Source organism: Colobus angolensis, unplaced genomic scaffold (assembly GCF_000951035.1).
Source record: "Colobus angolensis palliatus isolate OR3802 unplaced genomic scaffold, Cang.pa_1.0 Scaffold197, whole genome shotgun sequence".
Lineage (NCBI taxonomy): Eukaryota > Metazoa > Chordata > Mammalia > Primates > Cercopithecidae > Colobus > Colobus angolensis.
This window is the reverse complement of record NW_012115121.1, coordinates 1,596,978-1,620,332: the sequence shown is the minus strand read 5'-3', so window position 1 is coordinate 1,620,332 and position 23,355 is coordinate 1,596,978. Positions and strand designations below refer to the sequence as shown.

The 23,355-nt window shown below is 37.5% G+C and overlaps 1 protein-coding gene across 1 annotated transcript in view; it reads left to right on the top strand.

Moving 5' to 3' along the window:
- PLCB1 (phospholipase C, beta 1 (phosphoinositide-specific)) overlaps positions 1-23,355 on the top strand; it is a 671,021-nt gene that overhangs the window by 542,830 nt on the left and 104,836 nt on the right. Inside the window, exon 10 of the mRNA XM_011941002.1 lies at positions 11,886-12,032. Coding sequence (XP_011796392.1) covers positions 11,886-12,032 — 147 coding nt within the window. The remainder of the gene's footprint in view (positions 1-11,885; positions 12,033-23,355) is intronic.

The window sequence follows — 23,355 nt, the reverse complement described above, 5'->3', positions numbered from 1 at the left end:
AGAATAAGGTGCTGAGGACTTGCTACTGCACTAAGAAATTTCAGTTAAATGAGGAGCATCTGCTTGTGTTAGCTGACCTTATTTAAAGTTACATTTGGCCGGGCACGGTGGCTCACATCTGTATTCCCAGCACTTTGGGAGGCCGAGGCAGGCGGATGACTTGAGGTCAGGAGTTCAAGATCAGCCTGGCCAACATGGTGAAGCCCCCTCTCTACTAAAAATATAAAAATTAGCCGAGCATGGTGGTGTGCGCCTGTAATCCCAGCTACTCACGAGGCTGAGGCAGGAGAATGACTTGAACCTGGGAGGCAGAGGTTGCAGTAAGCCGAGATCATGCCACTGCACTCCAGACTGGGCAACAGAGCCAGACTCCATCTCAAAAATAAATAAATAAATAAATAAATAAATAAAGTCACATTCATGAACTTGGTGGAAAATGAGAGCCTATTACATTATTTTAGATCCTTTACTTGTGAATCTAATAGGAAACTCTACCAGGGCTGAGCAAAGGAGGCTAAGAAGAGAGGGCACTGATGGAGCAGGTGGTTCACAATGTGCAATGTCATGAAGTACAGCCAACTCTGCTGTCACTTAAGGATCGATTTGGCCTATTCTGAATTATTCTAGTCCCCTTTCCTGGTCTATTTTGATAGCTTTGAGCATTTAATGCTGTCTGGTTAGCACTTCTGCTAGGCAGAGGTAGGACGTAAGGATAAAAAAACTTTCAATCTTTCTAAGACTTTGTCAGGACTCTGCCCCCCAAATCCTCCCTGTCTTTCTTCTGCATATTTGTTGGCCTTCAAGATTCCATTAGTCAATGCCAGCGAGGCCTCTTGGTTCTGGTCTGTGAGCTGTTTGTTGCATTTCTTTGATGTTTTCTTCTTAGTCCTTCCTTTACAGTGTCATTTATGGCTGAATTTGGAATTGCCATTTTTAGTTGTCTATGATACGATATCGTTCGAGATATCTGGTTGCCAAGACGAAGCACAAAACCACTCACAATATAAATTAATACATAAATGTTAATATTCAGGCACCAAATAATCATTTTTTCAGTTAATATTTACTGAGCATTAACAAGCCAGGCACTGTTGTGAGTTCTAAAGATCAGCAGTGAACTGGAGAAAGAGTGCCTGTCTGCTGGACTTCCCACTGAGTGCCTGCATCTCTTTGCTGAAGGCTCTCTTTCACTTCCAGAGCCCCCTCTTCCCATGGGTGCAGTTGGCCAAAGAGTACTGGGGAATCATCCCCCTGGAAGCAGTTCTCAAACAATGACTGATAGGACTTGGTGTAAATACTCCAGCTCCCTCTTCCCTTAAATGGGATCACCTTCAAGTACATGTTCTGTCTCATTTCCTTCGAGGGAAACACAAACTAAGACACTCCATCCTCATGAAACTCATAATCCCTGGAGGAAGAGACCAAAGCTAGCATACCAGAAAATATATCTATTAGTTGAATGACAGATGGTGATAAATGCTATGGAGAAATATTAAACAGCATGTGAGACAGGAGTGCCAGCAGGAGAGATTGCTATTTGTATGGGCTACTCAGGAAAGGCTTCATGTTGTGGTAACATTTGAGAAGGCTCTCAGTGTACTCAAAACAAATCTCTCTCTCTCTCAATTTCTATTTTGAAATAACCTAGAGTGGTGGCTAAGCACTAAGAGCCTTCCCTAGTGCCTGGGCATTAGAGAGGGAATCTGGTCCAAGCTGGTAGCCCTGCGTCATTTCATTCTTTTCTGGTCTTGGTCATTGACCATCCTTTTCATAACCACAGGCTCGGCTCCATCTTTGCCACCCTTGGGTGGACCGAGGAGGAACTCCCTAAGGCTCAGGCCCATCTACTTAGACACTTCTGCTTCTGTGGGTTCTGGCTGCTTGGGAATACCAGCAGCAACTTTCTGGAGCACCTTCTGGGAAAGGAGCCACAGAGCTTCTCTCTTCAGGGCATCAGGCTTGTCTGCGGTTTCTCCTAGACTTGAGGACAAGGAAGGCTTGGTATGAGAATGTCCTCAGGACCAAGCAGAAAAATGTGCCTTTTCATTCTTCTTTCTCTGCCATCCCTTTCTTCCCTGAAGCAAAACGTCAAATGCTTTGTTGCTGCTTGTTTTGGAAAAGTGTAAGAGGGACTGGTGAAGGATAAAAGAGGAAATATGTCAACTCTCAAATATGACAGGATTGAACACATGATTTATTTTATCATCTTAGAATTTAGTTCTAGAAGTCTCCTTAATTTTTTTTTTTTTTAGATTTAATGGTATAATTTATCTAGCAGTGTTTTGAATTCAAATTGCAACTTTACATGACAGACTTAGGGTATAGAATTACAAATCTGGACATAATTTCCTGGCGATTGAATCAAGTATCAACATATCCAATGACCACCATGACGGGAGTTGGACAAGTCACCAGCACTCAGAAAATCAAAGGTCAGCTTGACTGATCACTCCTTTAGAAACATGGGGAGTTGACTGCTTCTTGCACACACCACCGCACCTGTTCCACACAAGCAGCCTTGTGAGATTGGCAAGAGAAGCCAAGATATCCAAGCTATTTCCCACCTAATAAGTACCTAGGAGCTCAAGCTTCCTCTGTGGCTGTGATGGCACTCTACCTAGGAAAAGATACAGCAAGGAAAACCTGACAGATCATCCATACAGTGCCCTCTGTGGTAAGAGATTAGTCACTGCATACTTTTCATTAGAAAAAATATAAAGTCAGAGAATCCCACAGTAAGTCCCTGCCAGGCAAAGCAGAAGACCTTCTGTTCTTCCCATCGGATTCAACATTACCTACAAATACTAAGATCAAAGATAAGGAATGTAAGATTTAACTTTTAAACTTAATCAACAAAAATATCTGCAGTAGGGTATAGTAGAATCATGGAACTTCAGGATAAATATGGTAGGTTGAACATATTCAACTAACTGAACTTTCTTGAAACCACACCAAAACTCCATTAAGAGAGACTTTTAAGGGCGTAATCTGGCAAGGGTGAGGGATAATAGATAAGAGACGACCATTACATAATTTAGGCATCTGGCTATATGTTTGTAGCAGTTAACAGATCTGAGAACCTGATCATTGATCATCTGTGTGAAAACCTGGAACCAATCCAAGGTATTTTATTAAAAAACCTTAAAAGTCTCAGAAATTAATGATGTTTGTTTCCTCTGGAAGTGGGATTCAAGATAAGGCATAAAACAAAGAGGATAGTTGACAGTTACTTAAGGAACAGTCAGAACTCCCACCTTAGAGAGACTATTTATTTATTTATTTATTTATTTATTTATTCTTTGGAGTCAGGAAAACAGAGGATTTTGAGAACGACACAAAGCCCAGATGAAAGCAGGCTATTGACCGGGCACAATGGCTCACGCCTGTAATCCCAACACTTTGGGAGGCTGAAATGGGCAGATCACCTGAGGTCAGGTGTTCCAGACCAGCCTGGTGAAACCCTGTCTATACTAAAAATACAAAAATTAGCCAGGCGTGGTGGCACGTGCCTATAGTCCCAGCTACTCGGGGGGCTGAGGCAGGAGAATCACTTGAACCCAGGAGGCAGACGTTGCAGTGAGGCAAGATAACACTACTGCACTCCAGCCTGTGTGACAGAGCGAGACTCTGTCTGAAGAGAAAGAAAGAAAAGGAAGGAAGGAAGGAATGAAGAAAGGAAGGAAGGGAGGGAGGGAGGGAGGGAGGGAGGAAGGAAGGAAGGAAGGGAGGAGATAAAGTGATCATAAGCATACCAAAAAATGCTGAGACCTCCCTCATTCTTCTCTAATCTTGCTCTAGAATGCTGGCATCCAGGCCTTCACTCTGTCGTGGCAAGAGATTAGATAGAACTTCTCCCAAGACTCTAATCTGCCTAAGAGTAAAGACCTAAAGATATCAATATTAGGGTATTACTCCAAAAGAGAAAAAGACAGATTCCTCTGCAGTGATGCCTTACCAACTCTCATACTTTTCAAGGGCAGCAAACACATCCAGAAATCCAATCAGCTTTTTAGTCTGCCAATTTGAAATATGAACAGATAATTAAATGTTACTAGACATATGAGGAAAACTTCCTTAAAAATAGGAAAAAGCAGGGAAAAAAGTAACTTTGTAGGAAATAATGACTATGTAGTGAGAATGTGTGAAGTATACACATATCATTAATGTCCACAGAAAAATAACCAAATATATTATGTCCATGAAAAAGAACAGAATGCTTTTTTTTCAATAAATGTCAGAGAACATAAACTGGCTGTTAAACACAAAAACAAAACACTCCGAAAAAAGGTGGAAATACAGTTGAGGAAATCTTTTAGAGAGTAATGCAAAAAAATTAGATGAAAGATTGGAGAGAAAATGTATAAAAGTTTAAAATCTGGTCAGGTGTGTTGGCTCACGCCTGTAATCCCAGCAATTTGGGAGGCTGAGGTGGGCAGATTACCTGAGGTCAGGAGTTCGAGATCAGCCCGACCAACATGGAGAAACCCCATCTCTACTAAAAGTACAAAATTAGCCGGGTGTGGTGGTGTATGCCTGTAACCCCAACTACTTGGGGGGCTGAGGCAGGACAATCGCTTGAACCAGGGAGGCGGCGGTTGCGGTGGGCCGAGATCACGCCATTGCACTCCAGCCTGGGCAACAAGAGCAGAACTCCGTCTCAAAAAAAAGTTTAAAATCCAGACAAATAATATTCCAGAATGAAAAAATGGAGGAAATTATCATAATAATTCATAAAAATTTTTTTCCAAACAAGACCACAGCTTTCAGACTGATAGGTTTCAAAGAGTGCCCAGCATAGGGGATAGATAAACCTAGCCAAAGCATATCATTGTGAAATTTTAAGAAACAGGGACCAAAAGTGCTAGAAATTGCCAGAGGGACAAAAACCAAAACAAAACAGGCCACACACCTGTTTTTAGGATGGTGAATCACAAAGTCTTCAAACCTCTTAACAGGGCTAAAAGACAGTAGAGAAAATTTTCCCACGAAAATCTTTAAAAAAAAAATCCAATCCAAAATACTGTGCCCAGCAAAACTAGCAATCAAGTGTGCAAGTGTAAAGAAGTCATTTTTAGACGCGCAAGGCTCGAGAAACTTAATATTCATGAACTCTTTCTCTGGAAGCTACTGACCAATGTGCTCCAACTAAAATTAAAAAATTAACAATGAAAGGGGAAGACATGTTATAAATAAAAGAGATTTAGCACAAAATAGAAGTGAAGAAAACAGAAATTAATCAGTCTAGATTGGAGCAGGTAAAAGGCTCCAGAAAAGGCTTCAAGAGAATCTAACCAAGAGAACACTTGTTATATCTGTGCATATTGCAAAACCATTTAGCTAACCGGTGGATACTTTGGAGTTGGACTGGAGATATATGCAAAAAATTAAGCAAATGATAAAACAAGATAATTATTAACTATAGGGAAAATTAAAAAATTGTTCATGAAGATAAAAATAATTGTTAGGTTACTGTATGACTCAACCCTGAACACACACAGTGTTTATGATAACATAAACACTGAACATTGTAACTAAATTATAGTATAACTATCTCTGAAAGAATGGGAGTAATGTATACATGTGCTACAGGAGTAGAGATAAGAAAGAGCAATATTCTCATCTTTCATGGTGGTAAGTCAAAAATAGCAATACATGCATATTATTTTGAGATACAGAAGTAAATACCGAAAGCTTCTGCTAAAAGATTTGAAAGTGTTTGCTTCTAAGTAAGGCGACATGAAGAAGTGTGTTTCTATTAACTGTCCTAGTAAAAGTAGTGCTGGATTGCAGCCATAGAATAATTCTAAATTTAGCAGATAACCCTTGACTTTTTGACCATGTTGTTTTTCCTATACTTGTCTCCTGAAGTGGTATCTGCGTATCAAGAGCAAATCTCACAGGTGGCTTCTTAGCTCCCCTTGGTGACTCCACACGCTGGCCGCATTCAGCCCCTCCCTACTCCCTCCTTCTAAACTTAGCCCATCAGCAATCAAAGCTGACTGATTTTTCTTCACCTTCTACCAGACTTGGGCAGCAGAATGGTAGAAGGGAAACCGGAGCAGAGCTGGATCAGGATGAATTGCTTCTTTCAGAAGTGTCCTGAAATTTACATCCCCAAGAAGGTTCCTATCTGGCCAACATGAAATTAGTGTGTTTGTCCACTAACTGAGTGTGTGGGCTGCAATTTCAAACTCTTTAGTGTTATATGCACTAAGAACTACACTAAATGAATAGAAACCTGAACTGATCAGCAACAGGAATCAAAGAGGAATTTTATGTGCCGTGTTTTTAAGTTCTTGAAAAGCAATGCTCTGATGGACACATCCTTGGTATTTCCAACCCTTGACACACAGAGATACACCCTCAGTAAAAATGTGTTCGTTGATAACCACCAGTAAGGAGTGCTCCAGCTCTAGGGTGCATTCAAAACATTTTGCTGTTCCTGGAGAAATGTGAGCTGAAAACATCTTTTCCCAAGTACCTGAAATAGGAGGGTCAATCCAGAATGTCTCCTTAAAAGTAGGTTTTTAGAAGCCCGTAGATAAAGGGATCCAAACCTGAGAAGATGAGAGAACCACTCCACAATGCTCTTCTAGACCATTCTTCCTTTCTGTTCTCCAGGGCTCCCTTTTCTGGACACAGATCTTCCTCATTCTTAATTGTTGCAAGGCCAGTGGGATGGCCCTGAGTGTAGAGGAGGCATCGGAGTAGCCCATAGCCCAGTAAATACTCAAGGGCCTTTGTATGCATCTGCAAGCATGATGTTATCCCACTGAGTGTCACTGAATACACTGCAGAGTTATAAAGCATGATTTTAAAGCATCCCTGGAAGATATCATTATGTCATAGCAGAATTTTGAATTGATGTCTTTCTGACATCTTTAGGAGCATTGTTTTTTCTATTCTTTGAGGGATTTACATTTTTCGTACTTCAGCTGGAAATGGTACAAACACCATGTATGTTTATGAAAACCTTTAAATGCCATTATATGAGTGACATGTCCAATTGGAAGCATACTGATTTATTATTAACAAAATATGTAAGGGGATTTATTTTTAGCCTTTGTCAACTAAGCTTATCCTTCTGAACTCAACTTTTCTTTCTGGTGATTTTATTTCAGAAAACAGTAGCATTGCTTTTATTGTGGTTTGATGTTTCATAATTTCGCTCAAATATGGGACATTTTGTTTTAATTTAGCTAGAAATAATTCCTATTATATTAGCCTGATTGAATTCATAGACTTTCAGAGCTAGAGGAGACTGAGGCATCCATATAGATTACTCATCCTATAATTAAGGAATTTGTCCCTGACCAGTGACCACTGGCAAGAATGGAAGAAAACTGGATTTCTTGTGCTGTTACTAATTTGTTTAGAAAAGCAATGTGTTTTCTTATCTTAATTCTCAAGGTTTTTCATTCTTCTATGTGCCTCAGTGGACCAGAGTGGACCAGAAAAAAATTGTAAATTTTTCACAAACAGTGCAAGTTTGATAGAAAAGGGCTAATGAATTTAAGTCAATGGTGACAACAATATTCCAGCTGAAGGTTACGTGGAAGGAAAATCCTCAGAGTTTGTTCTCTGCTCCAAGTCTTTACTAGTCAGAACTATTTTTTAGGCTAATTCATTACGACAAAACATCTGTATTTTTGCAAATACTCTTGACCCCTTGGCTGACACCTACAAGAATACAAACTGACTGCTCTTTATCTTTACATTTTACTGGCTTTCCTTGACTTTGACATATCTCTGCCTAATCATTTAATGTATCAAAAATCTTCAGCATTTGCTCCTTTTGTTAGCAAGGCAATGCTTTGGAATTGAAAAGTTGATACTGGTTTCACAGTTAGAGTTCCCTGATTACACAGTTATTTTATTGCTATAATATGAATGTGATTACAAGAAGCTCACTTGTAGTCTGCAGTCGTAATCTACCTGAACCGCCCTTCAAACTCAATCTTTGCTCTTATTTAAGGTTAGGTGAATTCCTTCACTAGGGATTTTTAAATTCTTTAATATAATTATAAATAATCCTCACACTCACTCACCAAACTATTGTTCTTTACTGATTTTAATCTATGCTAAAAATTATGTTAAAAGTTTTTATTCCAATGAGATAATAAAGGTAGAGAAAACAACCAAAGAGGTTATGGTTTATTTGACCTGTAGGGAATTAACTAGTCTGTATTTAATTTAGTAATATCTGTCTAGGTTGTGTTTTCGGTTTTTGGTTTATTTGCTTGGTGTTTGTTGACAAAAATATACAAACACATACATACAAACACATAAACATACACATACAAACACATACATATATTTGTGTATATATGTCTACATATATATTTATATGTGTATATGTGTGTGTGTGTGTGTATACACACACACAAAATCAGTGTCTCATAGCCTCCTTTGACCTGGCTTTGACATCTTCTGGATTCCTCAACAATGGATTAAATAAAACTTGGATACACATTCTTTGCATGTTCCAAATTATACCTTGACCTTAATTATAATATCTTCATTTGAGGATGACAAATATGTGATGTGTATACCCTCGCTTTTCTATCCTGTACCCAAGGCAGACATCAAAATTAATCACAGGCATGGTTCGGAATCTTTCTCAACACAAGCACCCAGAAGACATTAACAATAAATGGAAATTGGAACTAAAGTTAAAATCCATTTGTCATTTCTGCCCTATTGGCCTATGCTGTTTTTGTCTTGCTTTTAGAAGTTGCTGATCAAACCAAAGGATGTTTATTCTTGGCTTTCATTCTTGTTCTTCTTTCATGTTCAATAAACCATTGTATTAGATTGCACAGTTATTTTATTGCTGTGATATGCATGTGTTTATAAGCATACACTTGCCAGTTTTCCATACCCTGTGACTCCCCCAGTATGCACACTCATCCAGCAGTTACATTACTTTCCTTTCCTGGCCCCTGAAGATACTTGCATTTATTGCCTGTCTTTTAAGGAATTGCTATAGTTGGAGACTGAGTTGTATGAAATTGTCTTTTGCATAGGTTAAAAACAGCAAATACTACAAATTTCACATCATCTGTCCTAATCAGAACACAAGAATCAAACAAAATGGTGCTGTCTTTGGTGATCTTCCAGTTTCAAAACAATTTATTTTCTATTTTGAATCCCAATAATCATCCAAAAGAAGTGGTGATTTAGCACCCACTGTGCATAAAGCATCTCGTAGACACCAAGGATGACAAAGATACATGCACATTCAGCTTTTAAAGGTGTTCATGCCTGGGTTTCAAGGAGTGAATGGCCTTATTTTCTATTAGACAATGAGCTCTTTGAGGGCAGAGGCTGTGTTTTACTGTGCTTTATTTTTTCTGTGCATTTATCATATGGTAGATGTTCAATAAACCTTTGTGAAATTAGTGAAAGGCAAAGAGATAGGGGAGAAGGAAAGGAAATAGAGAGAAAGGGAGGAATAGAGATTCTAGTGTGAAAAGCACCTGCCCAGGCCCAGCATAGTGGCTCACGCCTGTAATCTCAGGACTTTGGGGGGCTGTGGTGGGAGGATCGCTTGAGTACAGGAGTTCAAGACCAGCCTGGGGAACATAGGAAGACCCCTGTCAATACAAAGAAAAACAAAATTACCTGGGCATGGTGGTGCATGCCTGTGGTCTCAGCTACTCAAGAGGCTGAGGCAGGAGGATTGCCTGAGCCCAGGAGGAAGGTTTTTCTTTTGTGAAACAGCTCTTCTCATCAAAAGAGCCAAAACAAACTTTCCTTCTTATTTTTTATTCTTGGACAAGAGTAAAAGCAATTTAGCTATTGAGTTTCCAGAACTTGGGAAAAGCAGTCATCAGTCACCTTGAGAAACATATTGAATGTGAAAAGATTTTTACTGTGGTAAATAATCAGTGCTAGCTTTGCCATTTACAGATGACACACCTCTTAGCAATCAAGAATAAATAATGTTCAAATCAGTAAAAATTTTAATTGTTAAATGTCGTCATTTTACTGATAGGTTTGGCAATAAGGGTGAAGAGAAGGAAAATAGATACTTTTATATACCATTGGTGAAAGTCAATTGCTAGGACTTTTAACAGAAAGGAAATTGGTTATGTGTATGAAAATCCTCAAAAATATGCAAAGTCTTTGAATCAGAAATTCTATTTCTGGGAATTCATCCTGAAGAAATAATTAAGTATTTATACAAAGATGTAACCATCAGAGTAGTCAAGTCAATGTCGTTTATACTAGTGAAAAAATTAGAAACAACTTTAATGACCAGTGATAATAGAATATTATTTTGTATTACATTGCTATATTTTATGATGTAAAATGTAGATAGTTGCATGTTTTATGCTATAGTTATTTACCTGCATAGAATTTATTTTTACATTAAAAATGTTCATAATATATTGCTCAGTTAGTACAAATGTTACTAAATTATATTTATAATTATATCTATGTGTGTATATGCATGATTACAGCTTCATAAAAGAATTATACACACACGGGTGTTTTTCTGGAAGGATACACACCAATATTTTAACAGGAGTTATCTCTGAAAGAAAAGTTAGCGATGTTCAAAACAAGTTTTACTTTTTCTCTCTGTTTATCTTATTTCCCAGTTTTTCTTTAATGAACGTATTCCAGTTATATAGTAATAAAAAACTGTTTCAACAAGAAAAAAAAATGCTACCCTCCGACATTTGTTGGCAACTTATTTACTACCCACAAATGCACTGTTGTTTTGAAGCTTTGATTGTCGAGATTAAAGAAACAAATTGTAGTGATAAAGCAAAATAGTTAAGATGATCCTCTGTATCTATGAAGATTATTATGATAAAGAATTGTCTCAATACATGTATCAAGACATCCAGTTGTACACCTTTAATATATAGTTTTTAAAATTATACCTCAATAAAGTCGACAAAAGAATTTTGTCAATATTTAGTATCAGTCAACTCAGAAAGGTTACAGCATAGGAAAATTTCTAAATAGAATCTGAGTAAACTAAATTAGTTGTGTCATATTTCTGCCATCTGAAGTAAAATCATTCTTAATATGAAATTTAAGGATCTTTTTTCATGAGCATTCAGATTTTTATTTTTAAGAAAGACTTATTTGTGGGTATCTTTATTTTCCGTTTCAGAGAAAAATATTATTTGAAAACACTTTCACATTATTTTAAATAATAAAACCACTTGTAAATAATTTATTTTTTATTTTGAGAAGGAGTCTCGTTCTGTCGCCCAGGCTGGAGTGCAGTGGCGCGATCTTGGCTCATGCAACCTCCTCCTGCTGAGTGCAAGCAATTCTCCTGCCTCAGCCTCCCAAGTAGCTGAGATTACAGGCGCCCACCATGCCCAGCTAATTTTTGTATTTGTAATAGAGACAGGATTTTAACATGTTGACCAGGCTGGTCTCGAACTCCTGACCTCAAGTGATCCACCCACCTCAGTCTCCCAAAGTGCTGGGATTACAGGCTGCTTGTATATAATTTTGATTGTAAAGTAACATATATTAAAAAGAAACAAATTGAAAAATTACCCCAAATTCTATCACACAGAGATAAGCACTGTTAACATTTTAGTGCCGATTCATAAAGTTAATACCCAGTCTTATATTGGGAAACAGGAGGTTGGTGTTTAGTTATTTAAATCCTCTGAAAAGTCGGTAGGGATCATGTAACTACATTTTTTCTCTATTATCTGTGACATTTGGAAATAATTGTAGTGAAACAGCATAATCCTACACTCTTATTTATCCCCACTAAAATGTAATTGTGGCTGCTCTCTTCTACCTTGGACACTACCAGATATTTCTGGGAAAAAAAAAGAAAAAGAGGCAACTTGACACCCATAAAAAGAATGCATTCACATCCTTTCTAACTTCATTTCCTCCAGGACAAATATCAGTGGATGGGTTCATGCGCTATCTGAGTGGAGAAGAAAACGGAGTCGTTTCACCTGAGAAACTGGATTTGAATGAAGACATGTCTCAGCCCCTTTCTCACTATTTCATTAATTCCTCGCACAACACCTACCTCACAGGTATGAATTTTCTGGTTCTTTGTTACTTTAGCCAGTCTCACCAAATTTCACCAACCTCTACTTTCTGCTGTTCAGAAGCTGAAGTGTGTTTTCTTTCATTTCCTGTGAAGTGCCTCTGAGAACTCTGAGGTTCCACCACCAAAGCCTCCTGCCTGCCGCCTCCCACGAGCAGTCATGTCCACATGTGTAGGAAGCAATAGCATCATTTCTCCATAGCCTAAGTTTTCAAGTCTTCTAAAATGCAACCATGGCTGAGATTTTCAGACCAATGGGATTTTTGTGTAACTGAACTCATTCTTCAGTGTACTTGAGGCCATGTCCAGTCCTACCCAGTTCTCTGGGCTGTGTTCATCTACATGACAACTCAGAAGGTCTTGAGTGGTGGCTCATGCCTGTAATCTCAGCACTTTGGGACGCCGAGGCGGGTGGATCACCTGAGGTCAGGAGTTCGAGACCAGCCTGGTCAACATGGAGAAACTCCTGTCTCTACTGAAAATACAAAAATAATCAGCCAGGTGTGGTGGCACACGCCTGTAAACCCAGCTACTTGGGAGGCTGAGGCAGGAGAATCACTTGAACCCAAGAGGCGGAGGTTGCAGTGAGCCGAGATGGCGCCACTGCACCCCAGCCTGGGTGACAAGAATGAAACTCTGTCTCAAAAAAAAAAAAAAAAAGAATTAAGTAATTGCTTTTTGTTCAAGGTAGGACAGGGCTTTAGACAAAAACAAATTGACCTGTGAATGACAACTTATACTTTATTGTAAATATTATAATAAAGTAGGAAAAAACAACAATGTGTTTCCTAATCTGATCTTAAATTAAGCATTGACCTATTCGGCAGTCTGGTGAAGTGTATGCACCCTTCTCAGAATGCTAAATGCATAAATTAAGTACCTAGAATTAAAGAAGAAGTAAATTTCATTGAAATATTTTTATAAAATGTTGTGATATATATCCTTGTATATCTCAGTATTAACGTAATTTAACTAAGTATAAGCAAAATGTTGTGATATTTGCAACAATTGGAATATAATACACAGATCTTGCTAGTGACTTGTAAACTACATACTTAACTGAAGAGAATGTTAAATTTTGTGTGGAGGTTAAAATCAAAACTGTAACCATTTTTTCTCATCCAAGTTCAAGGAGGTTCATGGAATATCACTTTAAGAGGCTAGATGTTTGACATGATAAAATTCAAAGAAGTATAATTTTTAAAATCTGAGCACATTACAGAATCTTACATTTATCCTATATTTAGGACCACAAAACTCAAAAATACTTAAGTATGTGTCTGGTTGAGTTTTGGGTATTGTGTGTGGATTTTATTTAACTGGAAGTCACAATATAGAGTGGATTTTTTACTAATAATCTTTTGAGTCCAAAATACCTTCCAACCGATATATTTATGTTCATTACTTTCTATTTTATTTGTCATATAATAAATGAGTCAGTAATACCAAAATGAATGACAAGACTGACTGGATATACATTCTATTTTTTCACCTTCTTTCAGAATATATTAATTTTTCCCTTTCTGCATATCACTAGGGTTTTCAGATTTTATATATGTTCATTGAATCACAGCCACCATTTTCCTTTTGAGAGACCAAATTGTCTCAACTTTGGTTAGTGGGAGACATTTTTAGGCTATCATTTGTGTCCTCTTGACATGACCTATTAATCTTTGGAAGTGTTCTGGCACATAAAGATCTTCTGCACTCACCTTATTCTTTTCTGCTCCAGAGATGGAAACAGACTATTCCCCAATGAGCCCTGGTTCTTTTTGATGGGAAAGAAAAAGTATGAGTAACAGCAATTTGGACTCTGAACATTGCCTGGACTGTTTCAGTGAACAAAGGAAGAAAACATATTTTTTTTGTCTTTTTAAGGCACAAGTTCACATAAATATTTCTACTTCTACCTAGCAATTATTATTATTATTATCATCATCATTGAGACAGGGCCTCACTCTGTTGCCCAGGCTGGAGCACAGTGGCATGATGATAACTCACTGTAGTTCCGATTTCCTGGGCTCAAGCAGTCCTCCCACCTCAGCCTCGTGAGTAGCTGAAACTACAGGCACGTGCCACCACACCTGGCTAATTTTTTATTTCTTGTAGAGACAAGGTCTCACTATGTTGCCCAGGCTGGTCTCAGACTCCTGAGCTCAAGCAATCCTTCTGTCTCAACCTCCCAAAGTGCTGGGATTAACAACGTGAGTCACTGTGCCTGTCCCCAGTTTAAATTCTTTTTAAAAGATTTTATTTTTCCATCAGTTATAGGGGTATAGGTGGTATTCGAGTATAATATAGGTGGTATAAAGAGTAAGTTCTTTAGTGGAGATTTGTGAGATGAGATCCTGGTGCACCCATCACCCAAACAGTATACACTGAACCATATTGGTTGTCTTTTATCCCTCACCCCCTGCCCCAAGTCCCCACAGTTTATTATATCATTCTTATGCCTTTGCATCCTCATATTTTAGCTCCCACATATCAGTGAAAATATACGATGTGGTTTTCCATTCCTGAGTTACTTCCCTTAGAAAAATTTTCTCTAATTTCATCCAAGTCATTGGAAATACTGTTACTTCATTCCTTTTTGTGACTGAGTAGTATTCTATCAAATATATATACCACAGTTTCTATATCCACTCATTGACTGATGGGCATTTCAGTTGGTTCCACGATTTTGCTATTGTGAATTGTGCTGCTGTAAATAATGACTTCTTTTCCTCTGGGTGGATACCCAATAGTGAGATTGTTGGATCAAATGGTAGTTCTACTTTTAGTTCTTTAAGGAATCTCCACACTGTTTTCCATAGTGGCTGCACTAGTTTACATTCCCACCAGCAGTGTAGAAGTGTTCCCTGATCACTGCATTCATGCCAACATCTATTGTTTTTTGATTCTTGGATTATGGCCATTCTTGCAGGAGTAAGGTGGTATCGCATTGTGGTTTTGATTTGCATTTCCCTGATCATTAGTGATGCTGAGCATTTTTTCATATATTTGTTGGTCGTTTGTATGTCTTCTTTTGAGAATTGTCTGTTCATGTCCTTAACCCACTTTTTGATGGAATTGACTGTTTTCTCCTTACTGATTTGTTTGAGATCATTGTAGATTCTGGATATTAGTCCTTTGTCAGATGTATAGATTGTGAAGATTCTCTCCCACTCTGTGGGTTGTCTGTTTACTCTGCTGACTGTTCCTTTTGCCATGCAAAAGCTCTTTAGTTTAATTAGGTCCAAGCTATTTATCTTTGTTTTTATGCAATTGCTTTTACCCAAAAGCAATTTTTGGTCATGAAATCCTTGCCTAAGCCAATGTCTAAAAGGTTTTTTCCAATGTTATCTTCTAGAATTTTTATAGTTTCAGGTCTTAGATTTAGATCCTTAATCCATTTTGAGTTGATTTTTGTGTAAGGTGAGAGATGAGGATCCAGTTTCATTTTCCTACATGTGGCTAGCCAGTTACTCTAGCACAATTTGTTGAAAATGGTATTTCTCCCCCATTTTATGTTTTTGTTTGCTTTGTTGAAGATAAGTTGGCTGTAAGTATTTGGGTTTATTTCTGGGTTCTCTATTCTGTCCCATTGTTCTATGTGCTTATTTTTATCCCAGTACCACACTGTTTTGGTGACTATGGCCTTAGAGTGTAGTTTGAAATCAGGTAGTGTGATGCCTCCAGATTTGTTCTTTTTGCTTAGTCTTGCTTTGGCTATGCGGGCTCTTTTTTGGTTCCATGTGAATTTTAGAATTTTTTTTTCTAACTCTGTGAAGAATGATGGTGGTACTTTGATGGAGATTGCATTGAATTTGTAGACTGCTTTTGGCAGTATGGCCATTTTCACAATATTGATTCTACCCATCCATGAGCGTAGGATGTGTTTCCAGTTGTTTGTGTCATCTGTGATTTATTTCAGCAGTGTTTTGTAGTTTTCCTTTTAGAGGCCTTTTGACTCCTTTGTTAGGTATATTCCTAAGTATTTTTTTTTTTGCAGCTGTTGTAAAATGGTTGAGTTCTTGATTTGATTCTCTGCTTGGTCACTGTTGGTGTATAAAAGAGCTACTGATTTGCATATATTAATCTTGTATCTGGAAACTTTGCTGAATGCTTTTGTCTGTTCTAGGAGCTTTCTAGAGGAGTCCTTAGGGTTTTCAAGGTAAACAATCATATCATCAGCAAACAGGGACAGTTTGACTTCTTCTTTGCTGATTTGGATGCCCTTTATTTCTTTTTCTTGTCTGATTGATCTGGCCAAGACTTCCAGTACTATGGTGAAGAAGAGTGGTGAGAGTGGACATCCTTGTTTTGTTCCCATTCTCAGGAGGAATGCTTTCAGCTTTTCCCCATTCACTATTATGTTGGCTGTGGGTTTGTCACAGATGGCTTTTAATTCATTAAGGTATGTCCCTTGTATGCTGATTTTGCTGAGCTGTGCTTTCTTTAGTAATCTTGATACCTAACAGATTATACATACTATCTCATTCACTTTACTGACAACCTTATATAGTATTAAGAAAATTTTCATTATTAATACAAATAATAAAACTACAGAATGTAGTTTAAATTTGTATATGCAGTTTTAAAAGTACATTAAACTAAAAATTTACAACCAAATTGATTTCTTCTAAGTCATTCATATGCCCTTCCTGTGTATAACTTGGTAAACATAGATGTGGTAAAAATTTTGGCTCCATTGTGTCAGATTAGTTTAAATTTGAGGGTGTTGGCATATTAATAGCTGATCAGACTAACAAGATGATGTGATACTTTCAGCTATTAGGAAAGAGAAGGCTTTACCTTTTTTGTGAAGAAAGAACTCTAATAGCTGTCTCCAAATTTCTGTACAATGGTTTTGTATCACCACCATCTGATTCATATACCTGATTTCTAGTCAATTATCTCTTCAATTATTTAATTTCTAGTAATGTTAGAATCCACATATTTTCAAATATTCAGTGTTTTAAAACTATATTAACTATGTCAAACTGTATTCTCATCTAAGGGGTTTCGTTGTTGCTGTTGTTTTTTATCTTGCTCCCTTTTCTGAGCTCTGTATTATTATACCAAGGTTTGCATTAGATAAATCTGTAACCACCCAACGGGGTTCTTCTTGCCTGCTGCCTAGAAAAAGCCAATACATTGAGAACAGCAGGTGTTACAGCAGAGAAAGTTTACTTATTGCAAGGCAGCTGAGCAGAAGAATGGGACATATTTCTCAAAACAGTCTCTCTGATAATTCAGAAGCTAGGATTTTTCAAGGATAGTTAGGCAGGAGGGGGTTGGGAAGTGGTTAGGGAATGAGGAATGCTATTGGTAGGTCAGGAATGAAATGACATGGGGGTCAAAGCTGTCTTCTTGTACTGAGACAGTACCTGGGAGAAGTTAAGTCCATTTCTTGGCATGGGTCACAGGATGGGTGGCACTAGTTGGTCCATGAGAATTCAAGGGCTGAAAAATACCTTAAACACCAGCCTTAGGTTTTATAATAGTGATGTTATATGTAGGAGCAATTAGGGAGGCTACAAATCTTGTGACTTCAGTCCTAAACCATAATTCTGACCTTGTGGTCAATTTGTTAGTTCTACAAAAGTTGTTTTGGTCCCCAAGAAAGGAGGGGATTAGTTTTGGAAAGGGATTGTTATCATCTTTGTTTTAAAATCAAACTATATACTAATTTCCTCCCATAGTTATCTTGGTCTGTGCTCAGGAATGAGCAAGGACAGTTAATTTGTGAGGTTAGAAGCAAGATGGAAGATGGAGTCAGCTATGTCAGATTTCTCTCACTGTCATAATTTTTGCAAAGACAGTCAAATCTACGTTCTCACAATATTACCTTGCCCCAGTACCAGTCGTTTATTTTCCTGCAAGGAAATTAAGGAGAATTCCATATAATTAGAAAAATATAAAAATATAAATATAGGCTCTTGAAGTTTTGCCTGAAATGCTGTTTTGACTCGTTCATCAAAATTTGGTTTTACTTCACATATTATTGGTAGAATCATTGTTTTAATTACAGATGAAAGTAATGTAGAAGTCCTGTTTCTCAGAAGCCTTTGGATAAACTCAGATTTCTATGATATAAACATTCAAGTTACCCCAAACCAAGTAAGAATGTTATAAAATAAAAATGTAACCAATAACTAATCCAATTGAATCCTATTAAATTTTTAAATTAATATCTAGAAAATAATTTCATTTTTATACTTTACAGCCATTTTCAGAACAAGTAGAAACCGTATTTATGGAAACATTATTTCATATAAAGAGTGACTGGTGGAAAAAAGAAAGTTTTCCTATTCAAATGAGTTTAAGAAATGCTAGGTGCAAACAAAGGTTAGCACCTACCATAATGTGTTTTGAATATAAAATAAAAGGATCAGAGTCTCACAGTCATTAACTCTTCATCCTCCTTGTCACCACCCAACTTATTTTCTTGGAGCATTTTAAGGGCTAATATTCCTGAAAAATGCTATCTAAATCCAAATAGGAAGAATGTCAATATTCAGGATATTTTCTTTGAGCATCTAATGGAACTGTAAAAATTAAATATACAGAATGAAAACCAATAAGTGTAGCAATGCATTATTATTATGTCTATTTGTCTGCTCATTATTGCCCCTTTGTTGAATATCAAGATGCCCAGAAGGAAAAAGAAATCGGATCATTGAGAGAAATAGATGCACTCAATGAGTGGTTTTTAATTATCATGGTCACTTTTTGGGTTTGGGGTGATTTTGGCAGTACCCCTAGTACTGATTATGTTTTAAATTATTGCTTTTCCTTGAGGAATCCACCCTTCTGACTCAAGAAAAGAAATCCTCCCAGGAAGAAACAGTATGCAGTAAATACAAACTATACTTGTGCACCTCTTCATAAACCTTCCCATACTCCCAACTATTTGGGAGATAATGGCTTCAGAAACACTGGAAAGGCAAAGTAGTCTATCTCCAGACAGTTAATATCTTCATTCAGATAAGAAGGAAACCATTAGATTTGAGGGTTTTGCTATCCCCAATAATCTGATGAATTAAATTGTCTGACCGAATGTTTCTGATAATTGTTCAACTCCTCTCCTCATGTGTAAGTTCTTGGCTGCAGAAAAGTTCTAAACGTGATTCTAGACCTAGCTGTACCCTTGCCAGTTATCTGCTACAAACCCAGACTTTGAGCATCCCTCCTCTCTTTCCCATCTCTCCCACTCACTTAGCCCTTAGCATATGCAACGTTTAATCATTTGCTTTTGGTTTAGAGCACACACACACCTAAGAAAGTCAGGTGGTAGAATGAAAAGATGAGCTTAGGAAATAAACAGGGCTCAGTTTAAAATGGCCTTTAAGTAAATGACATACTTAACTCATTTGAGCCTTGGTTTCTTTATTTGTAAAATGGAGATAAATTAAAACAGCCAGGGTTCTTGTGGCTGAAAGTGATAGGATGCTATTATTTGATGGCTTAAAGAATTAAGCAGTGTATTACCTCACACAGCAAGGCGCCTAGGAGCAGAGTGGTTGAGGATTGGTTAAATCAGGAATTCATTAATATTATGGAAGACCCAGGTGCCTTCTGTCTTTTTGGTCCACTTATGGTTTCAAGATGACTGTGCACTCTAAGCGCTACCAAGATCCACAAAGGAGATGGCGAAAGTTCTTGTGAGTGAAGAAAATGTTCCTAGAGTTTCCCTGACAGCCCCTACCTCCGTCCCCTCAATCTGGTAGGCATTCTTTATGCTGTGTTATATTTAGCTCAGAGTCACACCACACAGCAATGCCCACAGTAATTGCTAACATGGGCCATAGAACTATCATGACTGACTGAGAAGGATCAAGATTTACCCCAAGGCTGCAGAGAAGACCCTGAAGCATATCAGAACCTAGATAAAATATTTTATTGACAAGGAAAAAGAGAAAGAACAGACAAAAGGGCAACTGGAAGTGTAAGAATGGGAAGAAATTTATGTTTGCCTCCCTACCTAGATGTTAAGGGTAAAGGAATATGTCTCATGTCATTTTCATATCCCCAGTAACCAGTATTTTGCCTCCCACAGAAAATGTTTTGGGGAATATGTACAAACACATAACGGTGAAGCTCCTCTAATCAGTAAGGAATATACTTGAAGTCGTTTTCTCAAGAGTGGAAATGACTTTAGGCTCCTACATAGACACTTTGTCTCCTAAGCCATCTCATGGCAATTGCTCTGTGTTCAAGAGAGCACCACGGTTTCACTGGGGCAGCAGGCAGATACCGTGTAAGTGAGAAATCAGATCCAACGGATGCATCTAGAGATGGTCAAGACAAATAATACATTCTCTGCATTTTAGACAGTTTCCTCAGGTGTAGCCATGAGATTATATGCCCTGAATGGCTGTCATAATATTGAAAGCAAGGAAATATAGTCCTCATCTCCATCTGTTGAAGGGGACAATGGCTATTGAAGAAGGCCACTGAATTCACAAATATATCACATTCTAGAACCTTCTTACCCTGGAGGTTGGAGGGAAGACATTAATGATAAATATGAAAACAGGCAATTAATTATCAGCCACTGCAAGACGAGAAATTCTTCAGAAGTTTGTGTTAATGGAAGGATTGCTGTTTTCAATCTTCTGTTTTTTTCTATCCCTGGATGCCTTGGGTAATGTGAGACAAAGCTCAAGGGAATGTAACCAGCCACCCAAAATGAATGCAGTCAAGTGAGAAGTTGCAGAGCTGTGACTTGGAGCAGTATTATGAATTACTCTGAGAAGGAGCTTCAGCTCCCAAGTTCCATCATGGGCTTGGAATGTATTCCAGAGGGTGTTCAGAGCCAGGGAGAGATGATGTCAAATACCAGTTTCCGAAATACCAAGGGTTGAATGACTCATGACCTATCACTAATCTCAACCTTCAGCGATCCCCTAGCCCCAGAAGCTATATTTAGTCAATATATTCAAATGGAAATATAATGGGTAGATGAGATGTAATAATGAGGAGTTAAGAATTTTAGTGAACAAAAATAAATCAGCTTTGAGGCTTAAGGCAGAAAAGAAGAGAGTAACAGAGAATATGAATACATGTGTTTGAAAAATATTTCCATAAATGAAGTAAAACATACAGGGAACCTAATATGCATTCCAAGGAATAGCATAATTATGGATAAATGTGGGTTTTCTTAAAGTATGCTTTCTTTGGCAGGCTTCCATTTCTAATAAAAAGTATTCATTTTAAGAATGAACAATGAGTTTACCTTGGAGGGATTCTTTTGGTCTTAGCTGTTGGACAATAAACTCTTTCTCTTCGTTATTCTTCACGTTTTTTCCCCACATTCCTTTACGTCTCACAAACCCAACCTCATGCTTTACCATGGTTTTCAAAACATTAACTGATCCATTCAAAAAATATATCGAATTTCTTCTAATTGTTCTTTGATTCAAAATATTCACAAGAAAATCTAAGGAAATGTTTCTCAAAACGTTGACCCTCTTCTTACAGAATGCTCTAGTGTCTGTTAGGTATGTATCTACTTTGATACACTGTTAAATCTGATTAAATTCATCCCGCTATCCTTACTAAAGTTAGTAACATTCAACTAGTATTCATGAAATTGATTCAGAAATTGTACAATATGTAATTGTGTTGATATGGTCAGTAATGTGCTTAAACAGTTCTCTAAACAGTGCACACAAAAATCTGCTCTATTCTTTAATACAGGTGTAATTTTCTGCAGGAGCAAGTATTCTAAATTAAATAACCTAACAATACTTGAATTAGTCACTTCCTTTAGCTATAGCTCCCCTTTCAGTTTTAGGAAAACATGTAAATGTTTGTCTTTTCCCCTTTACTCCCACTATCCCCTTGTCCCTAATGCAAAAAAGACCTTTGTAAATCTTTGCCATGACAATGAACTTTGAGGCAATTATTCATGGCAATTTGATTATCCAGCATCAGGAACTTTCTAGGTCATTTTGTCAGCATTTCTGCTTTTCCAAATGCATCATTGTGTTAAAAACATCCCATTTTTCCAGTAAGGAAAAGTTATTATGCAGACCCACTTAATCAGCCTTTCAGTGCATCTACTAGGGCTCTATAGAACTCAAAAATGTCATCCTTTTGTTATGCTGATGGTTGAGTATTATGACATGCATATAAAAATAAAATTAAGTTTGTGGGCTTAATCCCATTTAATTTGTCCTGTGTGTCTCCACGGGGCACATCTTGTCCATTTCAAAGTCATTTTAACAGTTTGCATCAGTATGCCGTCTTTTACCTGGCTATTTAAAAAAATGATGGTAGACCAAATGTGGTGGTTTATGCCTGTAATCTCAGCACTTCCTGAGGCAGAAGCAGGAGGATCAGTTGAGCCCGGGAGTTTGAGACCAACCTGGGCAACATAAGGAGACCCTGTCTCTAAACAAAATACAAAAATTATTTGAGCATGCTCGTGCACATCAGTGGCCCCGGCTACTTAGGAGGCTTAGGAAGGAGGATGACTTGAGCCTAGGAGATTGAGGCTTCAGTGAGCTACGATCACACCACTGCATTCTAGCCTAGGTGACAGAGTGAGATCCCATCTCAAAGAAAAAAGAAGAAAAACTTTAAAAAAATGATTGGGGCTTATAGAGTATAAATGAAAGAAAATCTTTAATAGGGAAAACCAAAGACTTAAATTTGTGTGTTGCAAATGGGCCTGTTGAAAGAGCTATTTATTATTACTCTTTCAAAAATAATTTATCCTGAAATTAGTGACTTCCATTGACTTAAGTAAAATAGGAGCTTTTGGCTTCCATGCCCTGTGTATTATAATCAAGGCCCTCAGACCTTTCAGGTGTTTTGATTATAATAATTCTCATCACTTTACTAGGGTATGTTAGTTCTACTCACAAAAGTCCAATTCTTGTAAAGTTTATCTTTTTCTTCTGTTGCTTGTGTTTTTTGGTGTTGTATCTACAAACCCATTGCCTAATCAAGGTCACAAAAAATTTACTGCTATGTTTTCTCCTAAAGGTTTTGTAGTTTTAGCTCTTACATTTATACACCTGATCCAATTTGAGTTTAGTTCTGTATGGTATAAGGTAAGGACTCAAGTTCTTTTTTTTTTTTTTTTTATGTGGCTATCCAGTTGTCCCAACACTATTGAAAAGACTGTTCTTTTGCACTGAATTGTCTTGGCAATTGTTGAAAGTCAGTTGACCATAAATTGAGGGTTTAGTTTGGAAATCTCAGTTCTATTTCCATTAATCTATATGTCTATCTTTATGCCACTACCACATGGTCTTGATTACTGTAGCTTTAAGTTTTGAGAAGTGTGATTCCTCCAACTTTGTTCTTATTTTCCA